Source organism: Periplaneta americana, chromosome 6 (assembly GCF_040183065.1).
Source record: "Periplaneta americana isolate PAMFEO1 chromosome 6, P.americana_PAMFEO1_priV1, whole genome shotgun sequence".
NCBI classification, from domain to species: domain Eukaryota; kingdom Metazoa; phylum Arthropoda; class Insecta; order Blattodea; family Blattidae; genus Periplaneta; species Periplaneta americana.
In genome coordinates this window covers 105,992,850-106,016,051 of record NC_091122.1, presented here as the reverse complement: position 1 = coordinate 106,016,051, position 23,202 = coordinate 105,992,850, and the positions used below count along the sequence as shown (strand labels likewise).

Genomic DNA, 23,202 nt, shown 5'->3' with positions numbered 1-23,202 from the left:
CTGGAAAGAACATACAAAACAAATCCATACAACCGAGACAAACTAAAAAAAAATATCAGACAGAAAATACCATCCATGACGAGAACTACGATGAATGATGCAGAATTTAAGCCAGTGACAAAAGTGTACAGAAATGGATGAACAATTTTAACACCATGGATAAATTAGGTGAGTAAAATACTTTGTAACACTTTATCACCAAGAATAGTTATGATGGATAATTACCACTATGCATGCCGACAGCAAAGATGCTGTATTGCAGATCACAGTATTATGTCATAGTACATGATTTTTACATTTGCTAAATTGACCAAAATTTCATGAAAAAGATGTTTTCTGCGAGTTTCCAATTTCTTTTTGTATGATGCTTCACGAGAAATACCTTTTTATTTTTATTTCATTGTGACTCTTGTAGTGTCGCATTCAGCATGATGATGATGATGATGATGATGATGATAATAATAATAATAATAATAATAATAATAATAATCCGTGGTGCTACAGACCATGAAGGGCCCAGACCGAATAACCGGTTGCTGGCCTTACGCCCACATGCCGAAGCAGAGATGGACGACCATCCAACCAGAATGGAGGTATCGTGTGGTTAGCATGATGATTCCCCCTAGCCGTTATAGCTGGCTTTCGCAACCGGATTTCGCTACCTATCATAGCTCCCCAAGTGCATCACGATGCTGGGTGGGCACCAGTCCCATACACTGGCCGAAAATTAGCCCACGATGTCACGGCGTGGGACACACCATCATGATACCCTAAGATATAAACTAGGAATCTGAAAATTGATTCATATCAAAGGCAGTGCCATCATGAACATATTTCCTTAAGTCAGTGGCATAGTCAGGAAGAGGGTTCACTGGTCTACAGCTTTCCTCCCCATTTTTTTTTTAATATTTAAAAATTATAAGTGTGACATTGAAAAAAAAAAATGTTGACTGTTTTTACCGACAATGACAAATATTTAGAATAACAAATCCTTTATAGTTTATTTCTGCTGACCATAATTTTCAATGAAATTATGAAGCTATAGATCTCAACACAATAACTAGATTTATTTAGAATTGGTATCTGTTCATTCACGCTGCAACGATGGAGAACGGATTTTGCTTTATGATAACTTTTGAGGAGTCTAAATTGATTTTAAATTTCATTTGAAAAGTGGATATGGAATAGATGGAATGTGTGAAGTGGACAGACAGAATAAGAAATGAAGCTGAGTTGGCAAGAGTGGATGAAGAAAGAATGATGCTGAAACTGATCAGGAACAGGAAAAGGAATTGGTTGGGTCACTGGCTGAGAAGAAACTGCTTACTGAAGGATGCACTGGAAGAAATGGTGAACAGGAGAAGAGTTCGAGGCAGAAGAAGATATCAGATAATAGACGACATTAAGATATATGAATCATATGAGGAGACAAAGAGAAAGACAGAAAATAGGAAAGATTGGAGAAAGCTGGGTTTGAAGTGAAAGACCTGCCCTTGGGCAGAACACTAAATGAATGAAAGTATTAAATAATAAAATTATTACTGTATTTTAAATATACTGCATGAAAGTTACAGGAAAATTTGCCAAGTGATCGTGGCAAAACTTGACCCTCCCCAGCTTAAGTTCCTGGCCACACCACTGTCTTATGTGAAAATACTTTTACAAACCTGAAGATCAATGCTTCTCATAAACTCTGAAAAAGCAGTTAAGTGTGTATTTTAGTTCTACGTGTTACTAAAGTTATATAATTTGTACTATATGTTTTAGGTTACATTATGCAGTTTGTGTCATGTGTATTGTATGTTCACTTTAGTATTAATTTAAATATGTTCTTTTTTAACATTAATTTAAGTTAAAGATTTTATTTGCCAACTGCTGATTATTATGTATGTATAAAACTATAAAAAAAGTATTACAATAAAAACTAAGAAAAGGATTTATGAAACTATATCAGAGTACACTTCCATATGGAACAGAGCTGAGGAAAAGAAATCAAGAACCTACAAGCAGTGCAAAGAAGAAGCTGAAGAGTATCCACATGGCAACGAGTCTTTAGTGAAAAGATGCAGTGCATGGCATATACAACTTATTGGCATTATAAGCTATTGTAGGACCTGTGTTTAGTGTGGAGATCTGACTCCTTTCTCGCAAAGGAGAAAAAAGAATGGCAGTGATTTAGGTCTCAAAGAAATTATGCAGTGGTAGGAGGTAATAAGAAACTTTCTGGATGCAAGAACCACATTGGTGTAGAAAATTCTGAAACACCTTCTGCAATTCTCTATTTGTAATTTGACTCAGCACTTGCGTGATTTCATTCTCCAGAACTTTAACAGTGCGTGGATTATTCACATATACTCGTACATTCTGTTTTAAATTCTCCCACAGATATAAATCACAAACATTCAAATATGGGGAACGAGCTGGCCAATGTCCACAACTAATTATGCCATCATCAAACACTTTTTCTAATGCTTCTAATAACAGCGGCTGTATGTGCAGTGGAGTTATCTTGCTGTAAACATACTGTTTTTCATATTCAGTCAATATTGCCAAAAAAATCCACATATGTCTCGCACATAACATTGTAAACTGAGTGTATCATAAAATGGGGCTAATTACTCTGCGTGCAGCAATGCCACACCACACACCCATTTTTTGATTGTGAAGAGGAACTTCATGCACTGAATGAGGTTTTTCAGTGTCCCAGGGCCATGTATTCTGAGAGTGAACATATCACTTTAATGGAACCAAGTTTCACCTGTCATTATTAATTGAGATGGCTCAACACTACCATCATGAACAGATTGCAACATCTACTTACAAGAATTCAAGCGAGTGGCTGGATCTCTCTGCTGTAATTGATGAACCATTGTCACTCCATATGGATAAAAGTGCAGCATTTTATCCATATGGAGTGACAATGGTCCTCTTAATGCTGATCTTTGTGATAAGTCGCATCCTTATGCTAATTGGCGTGAAGATTTCCTAGAATTTAGTTGTATTGTTGCCTGAATATCTGCAAGTTTCTCCAATTTGATTCTTGCATCCAGGAAGGTGGACATTTTCAACATACACTTTGATAAAAGGTATCTCAACAGAATATTTTGTTTTTACTCTTACTGGCATATTATTTGCACAGTATTATAGGCCTAAATCACCCCCATTCACCACAGATTCACTTTCCTCCTGTGCAAGAAATCTGTCAGATCTCTCCACTAAACATGCGCACTATGACAACTTATAATGCTGGTAAGTTTTATGTGTTGTGCACTATAGTAAGGAGAATGAAGTTAGTTAGTGGGGTTTAAAAAGGGCGCATCAGCTACTATGATTAAATGCGCCCTTATCTAAAATTTTTCACAAAACAGAAACACAATACAATAATCAGAATGCTAAAAAGAACAAAAAAGCATTGTCATGGTTAAAACGAAGTACACAAAGGCAGTTTCAACAAGGTGATGCATAAAAGTCATAAAAGTGAGCAGTTCTCAGACCCTAACTAGATTTAAAAACAAAAAACAATAAAATAATAAAATAAATGCCACCAGAAACAAAATATCTGGCGCATTTATAATATACTCGGATGTAAAAAGTCCGAATTGTCAAGTGTGTTAAAAACATATATAAAACGAATGTAACCTCCAGATGTAAAGGGTCCAGAGGATAAGTAAAACGGGTCAATAAAAAGCTATATCAACCTGTCAAGTCCTGTATTAAATAAAAATTTCAGAACTGCATTTGTACAATTAAAATCATTTCCAAGAGCGTCACATAGACTTCGCCGAATTCCATATTGTCGACGGACACGGTCATATTTTCTGCAATGTGATAAAAAATGTTCCTCCATAAGTGGAACATGGCATATATCACACTCCGGCTGAGGCTCGCCACATAGGAGATAGCCATGTGTCAGACGAAAATGGCCAATCCTCAACCAGGTGAATAAAACTTCTTCATGTCGTGAAACTTTTGTGGATGAATCCCAAACACGGACTGTATTCTTTACCCTGCGCAATTTATTTCCCTATAGTGGAGACCATTCTCCTTCCCATTGCCACTATATTGTATATTTCAAATAATTTTGTATGTCTTGCCACCTCTCGCACCAATATACCAGAGTGCCATTCATAGCACCATTTCTCGCAGTAGCAAGGGGAATGAATGTGGAAATGAATATTGTAAAGAAAAAAGAGACCTGCATATTGAAATGGTATGGACATGTTCGAAATGAAACAAATGGCCAAGGGAAGCATGAGAATGACAGCGAAAAAGGGAGACCATGTGTTTAATGGGATATCTAAGTACAGAAAAACATGCAAAGAAGCATAACTGAGAACTAGTAAAGAACTGGATAATGTGATATTGAGATATGAGAGATGGCTAATCAACTGGTCAGATAGACTAGATCAAAAGTTATTTTAATCCACTGTAATTAACATTTTGTCACCACTTCTCCATGAATTTATTCACCACTTTTCTGGGTCCTTGACAATTATTTATATATACTAGTTGATGTGTAGTTTTTGGGAGTGTGGATAATATTATGTAAAAATCCTTATTATAAGTAGTTCCATCTCAAAGGAAATACATATAAATATAATAAAACCCCCATTTAAACACCACAGAAAAATAACTCAATTAGGCTTATTATGCCAATCTCAATCTCATAAGTAAAGACTAATATACAATAGGGTAAACAGTATTATTTCGAAGTGCTCGTGATTGTAATTTCATGCCTGAGTTTGTTAAGGTAAAACATACCTCAGTGAGCACACAGGATGCACGTGGGCACTGATGATTTTTGCTATTCCTCTTGTTAGGAAATCCCAAATAACAATACGGCCATCATTGCAACCAACTGCTAGCAAAGTTCCCCGTTTATTAAATGCACAGGTCACAGCCAGAGAAATGCAATCCAAAGCTCCATCAAATTCCTAAAACAGAACAGTATACAAAGGTTGTGTATAAAACTCAATCTCACGAACTCCATATATATGTTCATTATGACTCACCAATTTTATTTAAAATCACAAGTTCTCATAAAATGCATTGATAAAAGAAACTATCCAATTTCCTTATCTTCGATATTACTTAATTTTCTCTTCCTTTTCTTCTCCTACACTTCCTTTCACTGAACTGTTTCCTCCCACCATTCACGACTTTTTATACAACAGGAAACACATACATTATGCTAACGAGCATACAAAATTACCAACATTTATGGTTATTATACGGACATAAAAATGAAATAATGATGCCTGAATGTCAGTCATATGAGTCATTCAACATCAAATCACACAAAATTGTACAAATTTTGACCTTCATATTTCTGAGTGTGTTTATATTTTTTTACCAACTCTATGGATCTAATAAAATAATAAGTGTGTTTTTATTTCCACCTAAGTCCACGTGTTATTAAAATACGTTAAAAATGTCGCACAAGCAACATTTCATGCGTCATATTTCTGAGGATACTGATGTTAACAAAAAAAAAAAAAAAAAAAAAAAAGTTAAATATTTACTGAGTTTAATATGATTATTAAAAATATTTTTTATGATTCAATTTTTGAAAGTTAGATATCAATGTGAAATAGCTGTATTAAAAAAAAATTCCTACTGAGTGCACTGAAGTATTCCTAATAATTCCAGAAAAAATCACAATGGGATCTCTAATAGTTTAATAGATATTTAATTACTTACAAAACAATGTGTAGCAGACTAGTGCAGCAGCAGTGGATGGGAAGCGTTGACCATGCGGTGGTAGATTTATTGCACTGAATGATCCAGTGAATGTTGCAACATTACACCCAGTACAGATCAAGTCACTCAAGGAAACACTGCTAACTTATTATGATATCTTCAAATATTTGTACATTTTGCATTTTAAATGTCTGTTTTCATTCACACTACACTTTCAATTTTCACTCGCCTACCTTCTTTCTTGAAAGAAAATTGTTTTACTAAAGCTTCAGTTTTTGACAATGGAATAAAAGAATGTAATTTTAATGTACCAGTTATTGGTTTTAGATTTTCAGTGTGGTTTTTGTGCTTATTCAGGGGACAAAATATAAATTACACGTTAGAAACGTTTTTTTTTTTGTGCCCAATCAAACAGTTTTTTGGTGTTTTATAGAATCTTGACCGGGTTGTAGGCTGCCTCTCGTAGCAAGTCTTTTAACAGTTCCTCCAATGTCATCACATGGACCTTTACCATGCGATGTTGCAAAGAAGTGCCATTCAGCACTAATTCATAATTGTCTTCATGTAAGCAGGTATTTTCAAAATTGTTTTTGTTTTTGTATTGTGAACTTGATCCATAGGAAAAATATATAATTTTTTTCATATTGTTGAATTCTTGCTTTAAGAAATTAATTCCTTTAAATTGAAAAGAGTGAAAGGAATAGGTGTCATGTTTCATGTTTTCCAAGATAACAACAATACTTTTGTGACAAATTTCTGTACCTTGTTTGAAATATACTACAAAAGGATGTATTGTGGCTTAGCAGTTGTACCTTGTACTGAATCTTGTATTACAAAAGAATAATTTTCAGAAAAGTCTGCAATAACTATGTAATTTTCAGGTTGTACATTTTCTTTGCAATCTTTCAAAAATTGACTTTGCTGCTGTACTATGAAAATGTGCGGCAATAAGGAGAGAAGTTTGCTTGACAATTTGTCTAAAAAGTCATCAGTTGAATCTGAAGCATTTCTAAATCAGTGGATCAACAGTAACCTATTCGTTTGTATGTTATCTGTTCAATAGCCTTGGCATCAAACTGTTCTTGGATATGTTTGATTAGGCCTATATTGTCAGGTCCTGGACAACTTGAACATTGTTTAAGGTAACAATGAATTCATGGAGGATTACAAACAATGTGTGACAGTGCATCTTTATAGTTATTGACAACTATACACTAGAATCTGATGTTAGTAGTGGAATATTTGAACCATCTATAAGTAATTTTACATTTTCGTAAGGTGTACATTCTTTTGGTCTCAGTTCTGCAAATTTAGAAAAACTTATTTTTAACTCTCAACTGGTATCTATGGGTAGACCCATATTGCTTGATATCGTAATGTTGAGGGTTGCGATACCAGTTGAGGGTTAACAGTGGATATTTGTCCTTGAAACACTTGTATGTTTCCTTAAGACTAGATAAAATTAATCTTTTCTGCTTATGAACTTTTTGACAACCTTCTTTCACACTAACAAAATCCTTTTTTCCAGCCATTACCTTATTCACTTCGCCTGATCTGTAGAACTCCAGCACCTTACTCACTGCAGACAGTTCAAAAACGTTACCATACAGTCTTGCTATAGTTAAGCACTTGACTATATAGTACAGTATAAACATATAGCATTGTGAAGGGCTGCTCCTCTTACCTGAGCTGGTAACAATAAAATAACTTTAGGTAAGATATTTACTGTTCCTTAAGGTATTAATCATTTAATGAATAAATGCATTTGTTGTGTAGTGTGGCGACATCAGTTATATATTCGTAAAACTTTCCATGCACAGCCTTCCACATGTGTACATGTAGGCCTACGGCCACAAATGGTTCATTAGTTGGGGATTGCAAGAGCGTGCTTGTCTCCAGAAAATAAATCAAATGTATGTATGCAGACAACACATTTTTAAATGCAGTAGTTTACAGATAATACATCAGGGAACAAGTCTATATTGTTTTCAGATTTTTAACTTGGCTATTTAATTTAATGTAGTAATTTTACTTTGAAAAAGAAACGATTAAAAAATTAGGCCAAATTTTAAATTTATTTACGATAGTACTAGTGTAATAAAAAGTATTGTATTCAGTCTTTCAAATTCGCTAAACTCCAAATCTCAACTATATGTAGACACAGAGTTCCATGTCAGCTTATGTAACAGTGCGCACATAATTTGCATAATTTAAAATAGTCATAACTACACAAATAATTAATAATTGTGTAAATAAAACAATACATGTCTCCTTATTTGATGTCTGGAATTCATGAAAAAAATTCGACCACTTACGAGAAGATTGTGTTTTGTTGCTGTGCGATTTGATGTGGAATGACTCATATTTGCAATGTACTACATGAAAATAGTTGACCAGGTTGGCGAGTTGGTATAGTGCTGGCCTTCTATGCCCAAGGTTGCGGGTTCGATCCCGGGCCAGGTCGATGGCATTTAAGTGTGCTTAAATGCGACAGGCTCAATTCAGTAGATATAACCTCTGCAGTTGTGAGCGTCGTTAAATAAAACATAACAACAACAACTACACGAAAATGTTTAAAATTATGGAAACTGAAATAATATGAAGAAAAGGTTGAAAGGTTCGATTGCATTGTTAAGAAATCACCTCAGATAAGACATTACACTGTAATTTATTTCTTTCTCTTTCTTGTATTGGTTTTTATATTCATAACAAATTATCCATGTAATAAGTTATGTACTATTCAAAATTTTGTTTTGTAAATGGTATACTTTGTCTTCTAGCCAATCCCTATTTAGGGAAAGTGTTTGATAATGATAATGATAATTAATAATGATAATAATAATAATAATAATAATAATAATAATAATAATGCAGGTTTTAAAATTAATTTAATACAATCTCTGTGTTGAAATATTAATGGAAAAAGTAAACAAAGAAATGGTTGTACCATGAAATGTATAATGTAATAATTACTTACTGCTAATTATTTTTAATCTCCAATTTGCCTACATTAAATGTTAAAATTTTAAACAACAATTTCAACCAACTTCCATATCATATTTCGGTTAGATGTTGTATGGCAAGTAACACAATTATTATTGTGTCATTTTTATAATTTCTTGATCAGTAGCACACAAAAAAGAATAAAATGCGTGTTATATGCTGTATAAGAACAGATTACATTTAGAATTTGAAATCTACTTGTAGCACCTCTCTTTGTGTCCTTACAAATGTGATTCACCACCGTTCTTGAAGAATTAAAATCTAACACAATCTGAAGGGTGAAAAGAGTTCCATTTTCCATTGTTAGGCAAGGGTAGATGATTCTCAACTTGTTATACTGTTAGACAGAACTGTACGAACTATAAAATCTGTAGGCCTGATTGTTACATGTGCACTTTATTTAGAGATGACGGTGAATGGTGTAATTTCCACAGGAATTGTCATGTGAGAGCATGTACATATTAAGGTTTTTCAAGAAACATAATTACTGGAATTGTGAACATTTTCATTTTTTAGCAAATTCAGAACTGTACAGTCAAGTCTTTGGCTGTAAGGCAAAATGTGTTAGTCACTATAGAGAGATTACTGGCAAAGTAACTCGAGCGAAACAAGATTTTTTCCCTTCATGAACGAGAGGAGTATAATGAGTAATGATCTACAACCTGGGGAACTTCATTATTGAAATTGTTTGCAGAAAATGAAAATTTCATGAGAGAGAACTTTTCAAATCAACCTCAATACTTAAAAAGGAACCTCAACTAGAATACAATACGAATTTACTGACTGTATGACACACGTGATAAATTAAAAAATTCAGAAAAAACTTTCTACTTGTGATTCTTTAACACTTCAGGTTGATAAAACATCAGATGTATTAGGTTGGTGCATAATTCCATAACGATTTTTCATAATTTTATGAAACACATCAGAAACACATAAGAGAGAAGTTAACCATCAACAATATATTCTCCTTCACTATTTACAACAGTCTGCCAACACTGGAGTAGTTTTTCGATTCCACGCCTGTAGAAATTGCGTGGTTTTGAGTTAAACAAGTCGTCAAACCATGTTCGGAGCACATTTTCATCTGGAAAGGTAGTTCCTTGAAGGTTGTTCTATAGAGAGCGGAAAAGGTGAAAATCTGAGGGCGCAAGATCAGGTGGAATAAGGTAGGTGCAGAATGACTTCCCAACCCAACTCCTAGATAGTGTTTTATGTCAGGTTGACATTATCATGGAGTAGTGTCACACAGTCTTGTTGATAGTTTTTCTTGGATTGCGTGTGCAAGACGTCTCAGTTGGTGGCAATAAATGTCAGCAGTAATGTTTACACCTCGGGAAAGCAATCTGTAATACAGTACATACTCACAGTTCCACCAGATGCATAACATTATCTTTTGTGGATGCGCACTGGCCTTTGTACGGGGTGTTCCTTTTTTGTTCGGGCTCAACCATTCCTTTCTTTTCCTTATGTTAGCTGAAAGACACAATTTCTCGTTGCCAGTAACAATATTGGATAGGAATGTTCGATGCTGTTCACGAGCCAATTGATGACGAGCAAGTAAAGATGCACATATGGCCACCCGCTGATTTTTGTGGTTTTGGCTTAGAGCATACGGTATCCATACACCTGATTTTTTAACCTTGCCCATTGAATGCAAATGTCGCACGATGGTGGAATGGTCATAGTTTATCACATTTGCCAGTTCTCAGGTATACTGACGTGGATCATTGCAGATTAAAGTGTGAAACCCTGAAGATATAATGTCACTAATGTCAAAACAACCCCTCCTTAAAACAAGAAAACCATTTTCTTGCTGTACTCTCTCCGATAGCATTGTCCTCATACACAGCGCAAATGTTTCTGGCTGCCTCCACTGCTTTCGTCCCTCTATTGAACTCAAAAAGAAGAATATGTCGGAAATGTTCCACTTTCTCCACTTGACACTCCATTTTCTAGCTTCCACGGCTCCACTCTGCAAAAATGAAAACTTCAATATATAAACTCAAGCACAACAATTGAACTTCAAATAAAAAATGACAATAAAACCCATAACCGTAGTACCAACACGCGAAACAAAAACACTACGAACTTATGCACCAACCTAATATATTGGCAGTCACAGATGAAGAATATAATCACTATTGCACTGGTTACTCTATTAAAAGAGATACAGAGGGTTATAAGTGATGTTATTTTTGTTGTTTTAAGAAAATGGTGTGCACACAGAATGTTAATCCATCACACCTATGGTGGAATTACAACATTAGAAGTTTTCAAAGAAATGAGAAGAGAATCATGAAACAAGATAGTGTAGCTATACGATGTTTATTCATTATTAAGCATACAGACTCAATTTGATGCTCATGTATGGTTCAAAAACAATAAAAATGTGCGCCTCTCCATTTACAATTTGACTGCTTTCAAGAAGTATTTTAGCAAATCATCAACTAGAACTCACATGCTAGAAGTTGCAGGTTTTAAACTACAAGCTATGCATAACACACTGGCATTTTTCACTTCCGAACAACAGTAATAACAGAATCCTTTACAAAAGACCTGAAAAAATCTCTTTTAGACCTCAGTGAATCTGTTAATGTTGTGACAGGATTGGTTAAGAGCATAGGCGCCGACTTCGGGGGCAGGGAGGGGGAGCAAGGCACTGTCTGCCAGGGGCATCGCCGCTCAATAAAATTAATACCCTCTCCCAAAATAAATAATTCGAAAAGAGATTCCTCATGTTAAAAAAATTATTAATTTGTTTGAAAGATGAACTAGAACATAAGCCAAAAATGGTTATTTCAAATTCATAGAGAGGACTAGCTGCTGCAAAGAACATGTTAGTGATCCAACTCGCTATGCCTCCTCCCTTTATTTCCTTCTGCATTTAGGATAGGCGAAACACATGATGTAACAGTGAATCCACTTCTTTGCCTATGATTCACTTCTTTTTTTTTTTTTTTCACTTCAGTACAAATTTTTCAATTATTGTGATTGATCAGTAATGATCATAAGTAGAGTCTTGTAAGTATTAGGCTACTAAGCAGAAATAACAGTTCAAGTAACAGTGTATTCAACTGTACTTTTGTCTAATACCAGTTAAATTATTATTAATGTTCAACATTTTTTCATAAACAATGACATTTGTTTTGAAACTTAAAAGTAAGCGTTATCAACACTCAGTTTCAGTGATTTTTTTTTGTGATGATCATCACAAGTATGTGTTTGTTAAGAGCTCAACAACTGCGACATCCAAAATAAAAGTAAAATGAAATGAAACAGAATGATATATTGGGCTGTAGCAGTAGAACTAATAGCTCATGTTCATCATCACTGCAAGGATCAACGAAGAGGTGAGCAAAGCAATGAAAGGGAATATGGAGTGCAAAAGGGCAATAGTTTTCAACTACGGTACCTTGGGTTAAGCAATTTCCATGACTCAGACGATGGTATTTTCTGAAGATACCTACATAAGGAAATATTTTAGAAAAAGTAATTAAAATTTTTTCAGACTTTTGTGGAGAATCCTGCTTCCCCTCCACCTCCCCCCAAAAAATATTTTAATGAAGTCAGTACTTCTGGTTAAAACAGAAGATTCCATATTTCTCTACCTGTCATGCTACAGATGGACCAAAAACAAAACTCAATCAGCACTGTGCATGTGCTAGAATTAGTATGATGTTATGCAGGGCTGGTTTTGAGTTATTAGTCACCTGTGTGCTAGATGTAATCGGCTGCCCTAAACAATGCACATAGTGAGTACATTCACAGCTTAATCCAACCTATGGAAGCCTATTAGCATGTTTTTGTGATAGAACCATGTACTTGACAAACAAAAATCAATAAAAATTTTTACATACAGTATTTATTTGAAGTTTATAAACACAGAAAATGTAAAAAATGTATCAAATAAAAGCAACTGTTAATCAGTACATTAGAACATAGCTTTCTTATTTACCTGCTCATCAATAACATCTGCTAAGTCTAATTTTCCAACAACTCATTTTCTACAGCTAACAATCCTAAATCATTAAACCTTTCTCGAGTCATTGTTGTTCTGAAATGTTTTAATGAGTTTGAGTTTTGAAAAACCCCTTTCACCTGATGCTATCTATACTCATGGGTAATGTGAGAAAAATTCTCTAAGTTATGAACAGATTAGGAAATGATGACGTTAGATTATTTTGTGCAATGTAGATCAAGTTTTTTAATGAATAAGTTTCTGAAATAAGAATATAATAATACGAAAGCTGACATTACTTATGATAGATTCACAGACAATGTCATACCTGATGACCTTACAAAAGAATATGTAATCAAAATCATATCGTCTAGCATATAGACTATGACATTTAAAGTATTCAATAATTACCTCATAATTAAAATCAGAGGAAGTAGATAAAAATCTATATGCATATAAAGACATAAATTTTCTTTAAATATTTTCCAATTTGGCCGAATCAGCTGCTGTAAGAGAATTTCAAACTATGGATGCATATTCAAGTTTCGATAGAACTAATATAGGCTATAGCATAATATTAATATGGAGTCTGGTGTAGAAAAAGAATAATTATTGACCTTATTAATCCTAGCATTCTTAAGGAATGATTGTAAATGTAATCAACATGGATATGTAAGTATAATTTAGAGTCAAGTAAAATGCCAAAGTCTCTAATGCAATCTTTTCTGTTTAAAATTACACTGTTTAGAAAGTAATTAAATTTTAAAGTAGCAGTTTTACAAGTAAATATGAAATGACAAAAGTTTTGGTTTCATTGATTTTCATTCCACAGTCAACAAACAATTTTACAATTGAGTTGATATCATCTTGAAGAAATAGACAATCAGCAAGACATTTGATTTTACAAAAGATTTTAAGGTCATCAGTGAATTATAAGCAGTCAGAACTTATTATTTTACAAATATCATCAGTAAACAATAGAAATAGGAGAGCTCACGACATAGATCCCTGTACAATGGATCAGAGAGAGAATTACCCAGTCGAACACATGATTGTCTATCAGTTAAATAATTTTCAATCCAGCTTACACAGTTTCAAGAGACCTAAATTTCCTAATTTACACAATAAAATATTATGTGGAACTACATCAAACACACTGCTAAAGAAAAAAATATATTGAATAAATTTGATCCTGAGTTTCAATTACTGGTATAATCAGATTCAAGTACAACACTAAATTTGTAGTAGTAGATTTAGATTTAGTAAAGCCATGTTGAACTGAATTAATTTTGTTTTTGTTTTTAACAAAGAGAGATATGTTTATGAATTATGATTTCAAAAATTTTAGAGAAATTATTTAAAACAGAGATAGGTCTGTAATTGTTAACATCATTTATATTTCCATTATTGAAGACAGGCATTATTGCTGCTTCTTTCCACAGTGATGGATATATCCCAGTGTCCAAACTCAAGTTAAATATATTATAAGCTAGTACAGGTATTAGAATTTCAGAACATCCCTTAATTATAAAATTAGGAATACCATCAGTGCCCTTAAGCTTTTTGTGGTTAATGTTCGTCAAAGTGTTAATTATTATTATTATTTAATTATTTTAAAACACTCATGTCAACTGTGAGTACAGACGTCAATATTTCCAAAACAGCATGCCAATTCTGTGGTCAGTATTATAAAGGAATTAAAATACATATCAGTAAAGCGCATCCTGAACAATATAGAGAATCTTTAATGCTCATCCAATCGTCTACGAATAATACAAACAAACATGTTGGGCTTTCCCAAAATATATCTAAAAATAACACTGATGCATCTTCAAACCAGACTTATCCAAATACTAATAAAAATAATGGAAATTGCATTTATAAAGCAGAAATGAATAAATGGCTCGATATTTTCAAATTAGATGATATGACTGACAAAGCATTTGAGGAAAATGTTGAAAACTTCCTTAAATTCTTGGCTGACGCTTTAGATTTACTACCCGGACCAAAAAATCCAATTTCTAAATATTATGAGGCTCGAAAAGGTGGGAAATTTAAAAACAATAACCGCCAATATTTTACTTCTAGCAACCCACAACGCAGTTCAAAAAATCACAGCGAAAGAAGAAAAGCTAAATTTGACTATGAACTAATTCAATACGAATACTTTTATCAGCGCAGGAAAGCTGTAAGGAAAATTATTTCCAATGATAAATCGCAGACATTAAAATTGCGAAAAGATGTAGTTGATTTCTTCAAAAACAAGTTTGAAACGTCCAACCCTCACGTAAGAATGTTTTATAAAGTATCAAATAATGAAGATTTGGCTCAAAACATTACATTTTCCCAAGATTTAATCTTGTCTGTTATCAAGAGTATAGCAGTAGATACTAGTCCGGGTCCAGATAGAGTATTAGCGAAGGCAATCAGAGATCCAATTGCAGCTCATGTAATAGCAGAAATAGCTAATAAGATGTTGAAAACTGGTATAGTCCCCGAAGTGCTAAAAAATGCTAGAACAATATTAATATTCAAAGGTGGAGACGAGAACGATTTAAGAAAGTGGAGGCCGATCACTATCTGCTCTGTCATTACAAGAGTCATAATTAAAGCATTAGATAGAAATGTCAGAGAATATATAGAATTAAATCACTATCAACGTGGGTTTGTCATGACGCCTGGCACCTTTATGAATGTAAACATATTAGATGGAATCCTACGCACAGCAGGTAATAAAAATCTTCAGCTTGCCTAGTATTGCTTGATGTTAGTAGAGCCTTCGATAGCATTGGCCACGCTCATCTAATAAATACAATTGATAATTCTGAATTGCCTGAAGCCGCAAAAAGACTATTGATCAACTTGCTTGTAGGTAACACCATGCAAATAAGAACTAGCAATAGTTACACAAAAAAAATGAGCTTAAACTGTGGTGTAATGCAGGGCGACCCTATTTCACCACTTCTATTCAATTGGGGTATAAACCACTTACTTAATGAATTGACAGAAAGGAATGTCTCTAAAAACTACGGTTTCCAGTTAACCTCAGACACTGATCCCCTTACATTACTCTGCTTTGCCGATGATATTGTAATTGTTGGGAAAGACAAAGAAGTTGCTTCTATTCTTGTTACGAATGCAATACTACTATTGCATGAAATAGGTTTGAATATCAATACAGAAAAATCAAGCGCCATCATTATCAACAATGGAAAACTTGAGCACGATCAAATTTCACTGTTGTGGGTCATATTAATAGCATCGGTGTGGATGAAGAAATTACATATCTAGGCGCTACATTTAAACAAACACTAACATTCAATGAAAACCAAGTATTGGATAAACTAAAGACGCACCTCAACAAACTAACATCAAGTCATTTGCTTCAGCCACAACAAAAATTAGTCGTCTTAAACCAGTTCATCGGCCCAACTTTATTATATCCATTTCAAACTGCATCTGTGGATCTGATCCCCAAAAAATTCCTCATTAAAGCTGACAATATGATTAAAAGCGGAGTAAAGGAAATATTACAATTACCAGGTGACACTCCTAATAGCATGATATATACAAACACCAAATACAAAGGATTGTCAGTGATGCATGCTACATGGGAAGCCTATCTGCAGCAACTCAACATCAATACCAAGCTAGAACACATAAATGACCAGCACGTTAATGCTGTACGAGACTATGACACTATAAGAACCCGTTGCTTGTCGGAATTGCAAGTCAGCAGAGATGAGGCTGCAGGATCCGTGAAGCAATTAAGGTAACATCTTCGGTACCGTGAATTTAAAACCTGGTGTGCATACCCCCAGAAAGGAAAAGGAGTTGTATTGTTTGAAGAAGTACCTGCAGCCAACTCGTGGATCATCAAGCATGACGGATTATCAAGTTCTGAATGGAGAGACATGCTAAAAATGACTGTGATGGTGGCACCAGTACGTTCTCTCCCTGGTCGCTCTACAGGCACAACCCACTGTAGGCACTGCAGTGAGTATGAAACTTTACCACATGTGCTTGGGAGTTGCCCACAGGGAGAAGTACTCAGAATAAAACATCACAACACCATACGTTCTATGATCGCAGATGCACTTTGATCCAAAAATCTAGATGTTCACGAGGAAGTTCATTGTATTGCTGATGGTGGAAGCAATCGTAGGATCGATATCATAGCTATAAATAGGAATAAACAGACAGCCGAAATAATTGATCCTACCATCAGATTTGAAATCTCAGCCACTCAACCATCTGAAGTGAACGAAGAGAAAAAGAAAATCTACGAGCCCACGATTCAGTACCTATCGGCGAAATACAACATAGAAAAAATCACAGTTACCGGTCTCTTCTTTGGAGCGAGAGGCACCATCCCGAAAGCCTTTGTAAAGTGGAGGGAAAAATACAAGCTGACGAGAGATCTTCAAGATGCCATCGTCACCATCATAATAAAATTTTCTGTAGCGATATTTCGTCAGCATCTTTATGGTGTACATTCAATTTAAATTACACTTGGTTCTATTTTTTTTTTCTTATGTCTGAAACCTGTTTATATAATTTTTCATTTTAAATTTTATTGTGAGCTATTCTGTGTCACAGGGCAAACCCAAAATATTGGATCAGACTACTAAATTAAAATATGTAATTATGACCGCATTGCCATTTTATTTTTGGTCTAGTGAAAATACCTCGTCACATAACATTTTTGTATTAATGCGAGTAATACATATGGAATTATAGAGAAACAAGAAGTCAATATATTTTATAGGTGCAGCCAAGAAAGACATGAACTTGGTAATTGATTTATAATACACCGCCGATTTAAATATCTGTTGATAGGGTTCACACTTATCAGCCCAAGATTATCAGTGCTTAGAATAAAAGGAAAATTTTTAATTATAGTTTAATTAACACTCATGCCCTGACAAGAATCTGAGGAGGAAGAGAAGGAATAGTTTTATGAAACCTTAAAACGAGTATATGATAAATGCCCAGGTCACAACATCAAAATAATAGTTGGTGATTTCAATGTGCAAGTGGGGAAGGAGTGTGATTTGTGTTGCGTTTTTTATGAAAGAATTAAAGTCGGAGATGGAATAATTTTACAAATATATACGCAGCACATATTAAGTACTAATTATTCAGTAACATAACAGTACATATTTTTATTGCTTAATTTAAGTATTTGGGCGAGCTACGGTAATGTATACTTAATAGGTAACATTTCTATGTAGTGCACAATACTCCAAATTGAATAATTAACAAACCAACTTGATTTGGGGTTTGTAGGCCATCTCAAATCCCGAACTCCACCCCTCTGAGCACGAGATCTTGTATACTCAGTCAGTTATGGCCGAATGTTACAATAAAAACAACTAACAATATAGATATTTCAGTCATAACGTCATACAATACCAGATGAAACTATGAAGTAATTACATAATTAAAATACCTACGACTATTTGGTCTAAGGTGCATCCGTTTTCGTTACAAGAACAATTCGTTTAAGAGGTTTGTAAATTAGTCTTGAATATGTTGCGCTGCTGGGAAAGTTTTTCTTCCTGAGATTCAAGAGCCTCCACACAAATTAAAAACTTAGGTAGGTATTTATAGTAGTACATCCGTTATCAACACACGTTTCAAATAATACAGGACCTGATTTCAAATGGTATCATTTGGTGACAAAGCCTTCTTCCAGCTGAGAGTAACAACCTTCAGTTCTTACAAATATATTCTATTTCAGACGCTGTTAGGTCTAACATAATACCAAGCTTAAAAGTAGAATTAATCGAGCAACTCCAGAAACTATTGCATGGTAATAACAGTTACATTCATAGTTCTAAATACAAATTTGAAAGTAATTCAGGAGCAAACAATTTATATCTCATAATAAATTAATTATTCACTAACAATAACGAAGCTTGACTTGAGGCTTTCCCGGCGTTTGATATAGAATAACTCTTCTCGGGTTCTCAGCCAGGTGAGAAGATGGCAGAGCTAGCCGTCGAAAGCTTGGAAGCTAATCTCCAACTCACCTGGCTGAGAACCCGAGAAGAGTTATTCAATAACAAAGCTGTATTTGGAAATATAACAGATTTAAGTCAATGATATTTATTTATAACAAGTGTAGCGAAGTGCACGGTTATGGCTAGTACATAATAATATGACATACATTTAATGTAATTCCTAACTATAAATTACAACCATGGAAATGTATACAAAGATATATAGGGTAACGACACTGAGGTCTCATGTTGACCTGAGGTTTCTCGTTACGAATTATATTAAATGTATGTCATATAATATATCAAAAAAGTGTAGTATTAACCTGGCGTTAGTTGCATACAATTTTATGTCGATAAACAATATATAGCTATCAAATAACAAGAATGTTTTCATATAAAAGAGTTCCAGGATGGCCTCGAGATTCACTCAGCCTCCTACCTGTTTCGTTTTTCATGAATTTAGACACGTTATAAATAACTTTTCTAGTTTGACCGTGTAATGTTTTAGCACTTCCTTATTTGGAACGAAATGGGGGCATTGTTAAGTACACAGAATATTATACACAATTCTGAAGGCATTAGTTATCCAACTATAATGCACTTTCAACTATGCAAAAAAACATGAAGATATTAATACACATGCTGAATGCTCTCAGCTCTGCACAGTACGCTGCACGATGTGTACAGATCAAGACCGTGATTTCAAATGCGCCCTGTAATCAGCATTAGGTGATTTACAGCAGGCCCATAACGAGTCTGGCAGCATGATAAACGAATATCATTTTCTGCACGTCAATGAAATTGGCAAGCACGTTTTGGCTACTTCTACCACAGAGAAGGCTGCCAAACTTGCATGTGTTTTTATGTATTCAACAATCAAATATAACCCAAATCACGCAAGTGAAATGGGTAGGCATTAGATACACGCACACACGCGCGCGCGAATACACACATACACACACACACACACACACACAATCAAAACATTTCATGAAATAAAAGTTATGTTTGGTGGTTTAATGAGTCAGTAGTACAACAGAAAAAATGTTACCCTGTGGTGTACTTTTCAACTTTTATTTTAGGACTCTTATTTTTTATTTTGAAATTTTAAGCTAAGTTTGTAGAAAATTAAACAAGACGAGAATATTTTATAAAAACATCCTAAAATTATTTTCAGTGGATTTCTTATAAATATAATAAAATCTGCTTCTGCTTGACAGTAGGTCTATATGCAGATACCAGCATTCAAATTGTTTGCTCTGCAGGCCTACTTATATCCTACAAAGATAATTATGTAATAAGCACCAGGCAAGCCATCTTCCCACAACACAAGTTCACAACACATACATTACCAAATAAATACATATATTTTAATTACATTTTCTTATTACTGACATGTCAGCCTCTTTACACTCTGTAAATGGAAAGTATGAGTCTTAGAACTTTATTGCAGGGAAGATGATGGCCTGGTCGATGTTTACTACATAATTATCTTTTCATACATACCCAAAATTTCAAAGTATGCACATAGCTAATGAATTAAACATAATACGCACCTCCGGATAATTTTGTCCGAACGATTCTGTAAAAGAAAATAAATAACAATATATAGTCGATTATTAGGAAATATCTTGGTAAGATATTTATTACTGTACTACAAAAACAAAGAAAGTATACTAGCGCAAACTGACATTCTATGTATACGTCCAGGCCCTAATGGACGGAGATGCGAAACAGTTTAGGTCCGTGTGAGCTAGTCAACATACTCCAATAATTTCATAGTACAATAATTGGTGATTTACTTTCGTATTCTTAGAAACAATGACTTATCCGAACTACAAAAATATGTGATTATTGCGGACCCGTCACCGTGCGCTAATATATCCAACAAAGGCATTCAGATTTTCACTCCTTCTTATCTATTAAAGAATGAATGATACCGGTTACATTTAGTAACAATATATCAAATCAAATTACCTAGAAATTTTAAATTCATGTCTAAACAAAGGCATTCAAATGTTCATCCTTCTTATCAATTAAAGAATAAATGATACCGGTTACAGTTAGTAAAAATATATCAAATCAAATTACCTAGAAGTTCTAAATTCATGTCTAATATTACGCTGTGTTGCCAGAAGATTCCATATGTCCTTTAAACACTTACATTAACGCAATTAACACACAACACCTTCACCACCAAACCACCACTGAGTTCGTTCACAGCCATCTGTTGTACTTTGCTGTAGAGAGTAGAGACAGGATTGCCAGATAAAGAAAACGCAACAGTCGTACCAACATATGAGAAATATACTTCAGCATGAAATTGTCGTACTGTAAATTACTATTTTTATACATAGTATCGGTACGTACGTACAAATATATTTCACATAACAAAAAAAAAGTGGTTCATAAACCTACACCAGTAAATTTTAGTTCACATTAAGAATAGTACTCATTATTGTTCACATTCTCAATGACATCAAAGATTTTATATTAACAAGACGGACATCTTGCAGTGCTTCTGACGATATATTTATTTGTCTATGATAATCACAGACTAGTTATATACAGTTAACTAAAGAAGGCTCTGATTGTTCCCATACAGCAACCTCACAACTCAAGCTTCGTGGCTGCCTAGATCATATATACTAACAGATAGCTCTTTTATATAGGCTTTAGGGTTTGCAGTCGAGGCCGGCTTGATGTAGTTTAATATTTGTCAACAGATGGCACAATGACCAACACCATCACGAGACACGAACTCTAAATCGATTATTTTTTGCTTACGAGATAATCTCGGTATGTACTGTCGACAACTGATGACCATGGATAAATATTATTGGCCTATATGACCTTGGCAACTTGGCAAGTTCAGAACGAGGAACCTATTTATAGTTGTCACGTGGGCGAAGCGAAGAGATAAGATAAAGTACGCCTTTGTATTGAATATAATTCAGAATCTCTGCCAGTCTGCCAGGCAAAGCCAATGTACCGGTAAACAGAATATGTAGACCACGTTGTAATGGTACCGTATCGGGCGGCAATAATATGATTCGTTATCTCTTCTGTTTCTATATATATTTGTCGTGAATATTATTTATATTATCAACTGAGTGTATAACATAATTTATCCGTTAATTGATACTTTATTAATGATAAATCTAAAGAACAATGGGAAATAAGGGACTAAGCACTGAAAAATAAATAAAATAAGAGAATTTGACGTTCATGATTATAATGTTGACGGAGTTTTGTTATACTTTATTTTGAATTATTTTAACTTGTACCACAAAAGCGTATGATAATTAATGTTAACATTACCTATTTAGTTATGATACTAGTATATTGGAAAATTTGTGCATATAGCCTGATTACAATATATAAATAATACTATCCTAACCTAAGCAATAGTAGTCTTGTTTAAGCCATTAACAAATAAAATATTACGAATTATATTGTGACACACGAACATTTCTGCCAAGTTGATTACTATTTTTTTCAGATGCATATCGAGATTTATACACAGTGCCTACAGTTCTTATTATACAAAGCAACACTTGATTACACTAAAATACACATTCAGATTTAAAATGTCCTTGGTTATTTACAACCATATGTGGTGATATCTCCTGTGTAATATCATGTGATGAATACACCAATATAGGCTATCTACTTTTCCTCCCATTTGTAGTACTTTCCTTTCTTGAACATCACGGAAACTTTAAATTCGCCACCACAAGCTTTTGTAACTTCCTCTGCTTATCTGACGTCTTTTTTTTTAATTGATTATTTAACGATGTTGTATCAACTACTAGGTTATTTAGCCTCGATGGGATTGGTGATAGTGAAATGATATTTGGCGAGATGAGGTTGAGGATTTGCCATAGATTACATGACATTCGCCTTACAATTGGGGAAAACCTCGGAAAAAACCTCAACCAGGTAACTTGCCCCAATCAGGATTTGAACCCGGGCCCACTCATTTCACGGTAAGATGTGCCTACCATTACTCCACAGCAGTGGACCGAACATGGGTTATGTACAGTTACCCTTAAAAGGAATGAGACGACGCTTGGTCGTCGGAAGTTAAAGTTCTACATCGCGGTTCACTCGATATCGACGTAACAATAAATATCATGACATATACAACAAGAATTGTTACAAGGACCACAACAAGGACAAAGACCAGAATAAGAATCACGAAGAAGATAGCGATTTAAGGCCACGATTTCACAACATAGCTCGAGTCACAAAATATCATTGCTTCTCTGTACCGAATGGCAAATGCCTGTTATGGGATCTACATTCTGGACTGCTGCTGTCACTGTCTTGTCTCGGTAGCTCATATAGTAGCGTGTCGGTTCTACTATATAACCGAAACGTCTCGTGTTCAATCCCGGGTAAAACTTTTTTTTATTGAGGTGTAATTAATTTCTTCACAGTTCCTCGACTGTCTAATTTGTCGAAAAATATGGAATAATTTATGCCCAAATTCTGGATCTTACAAGTGGGCTGAACCTCGTCAAAAAAAAT

General features: G+C 34.3%; 1 protein-coding gene across 1 annotated transcript in view; it reads right to left on the bottom strand.

Annotated features, from left to right (window-relative positions):
* The window catches only part of Rbbp5 (retinoblastoma binding protein 5), a 63,201-nt gene extending 42,116 nt beyond the window's left edge, over positions 1 to 21,085 (bottom strand). Inside the window, exons 1-3 of the mRNA XM_069828720.1 lie at positions 20,761 to 21,085; positions 20,226 to 20,251; positions 4,762 to 4,934 (exon numbers count right to left, since the gene is read on the bottom strand). Coding sequence (XP_069684821.1) covers positions 4,762 to 4,934; positions 20,226 to 20,251; positions 20,761 to 20,779 — 218 coding nt within the window. The 5' untranslated portion in view covers positions 20,780 to 21,085. The remainder of the gene's footprint in view (positions 1 to 4,761; positions 4,935 to 20,225; positions 20,252 to 20,760) is intronic.
* Between the last annotated feature and the right edge of the window lie 2,117 nt (positions 21,086 to 23,202).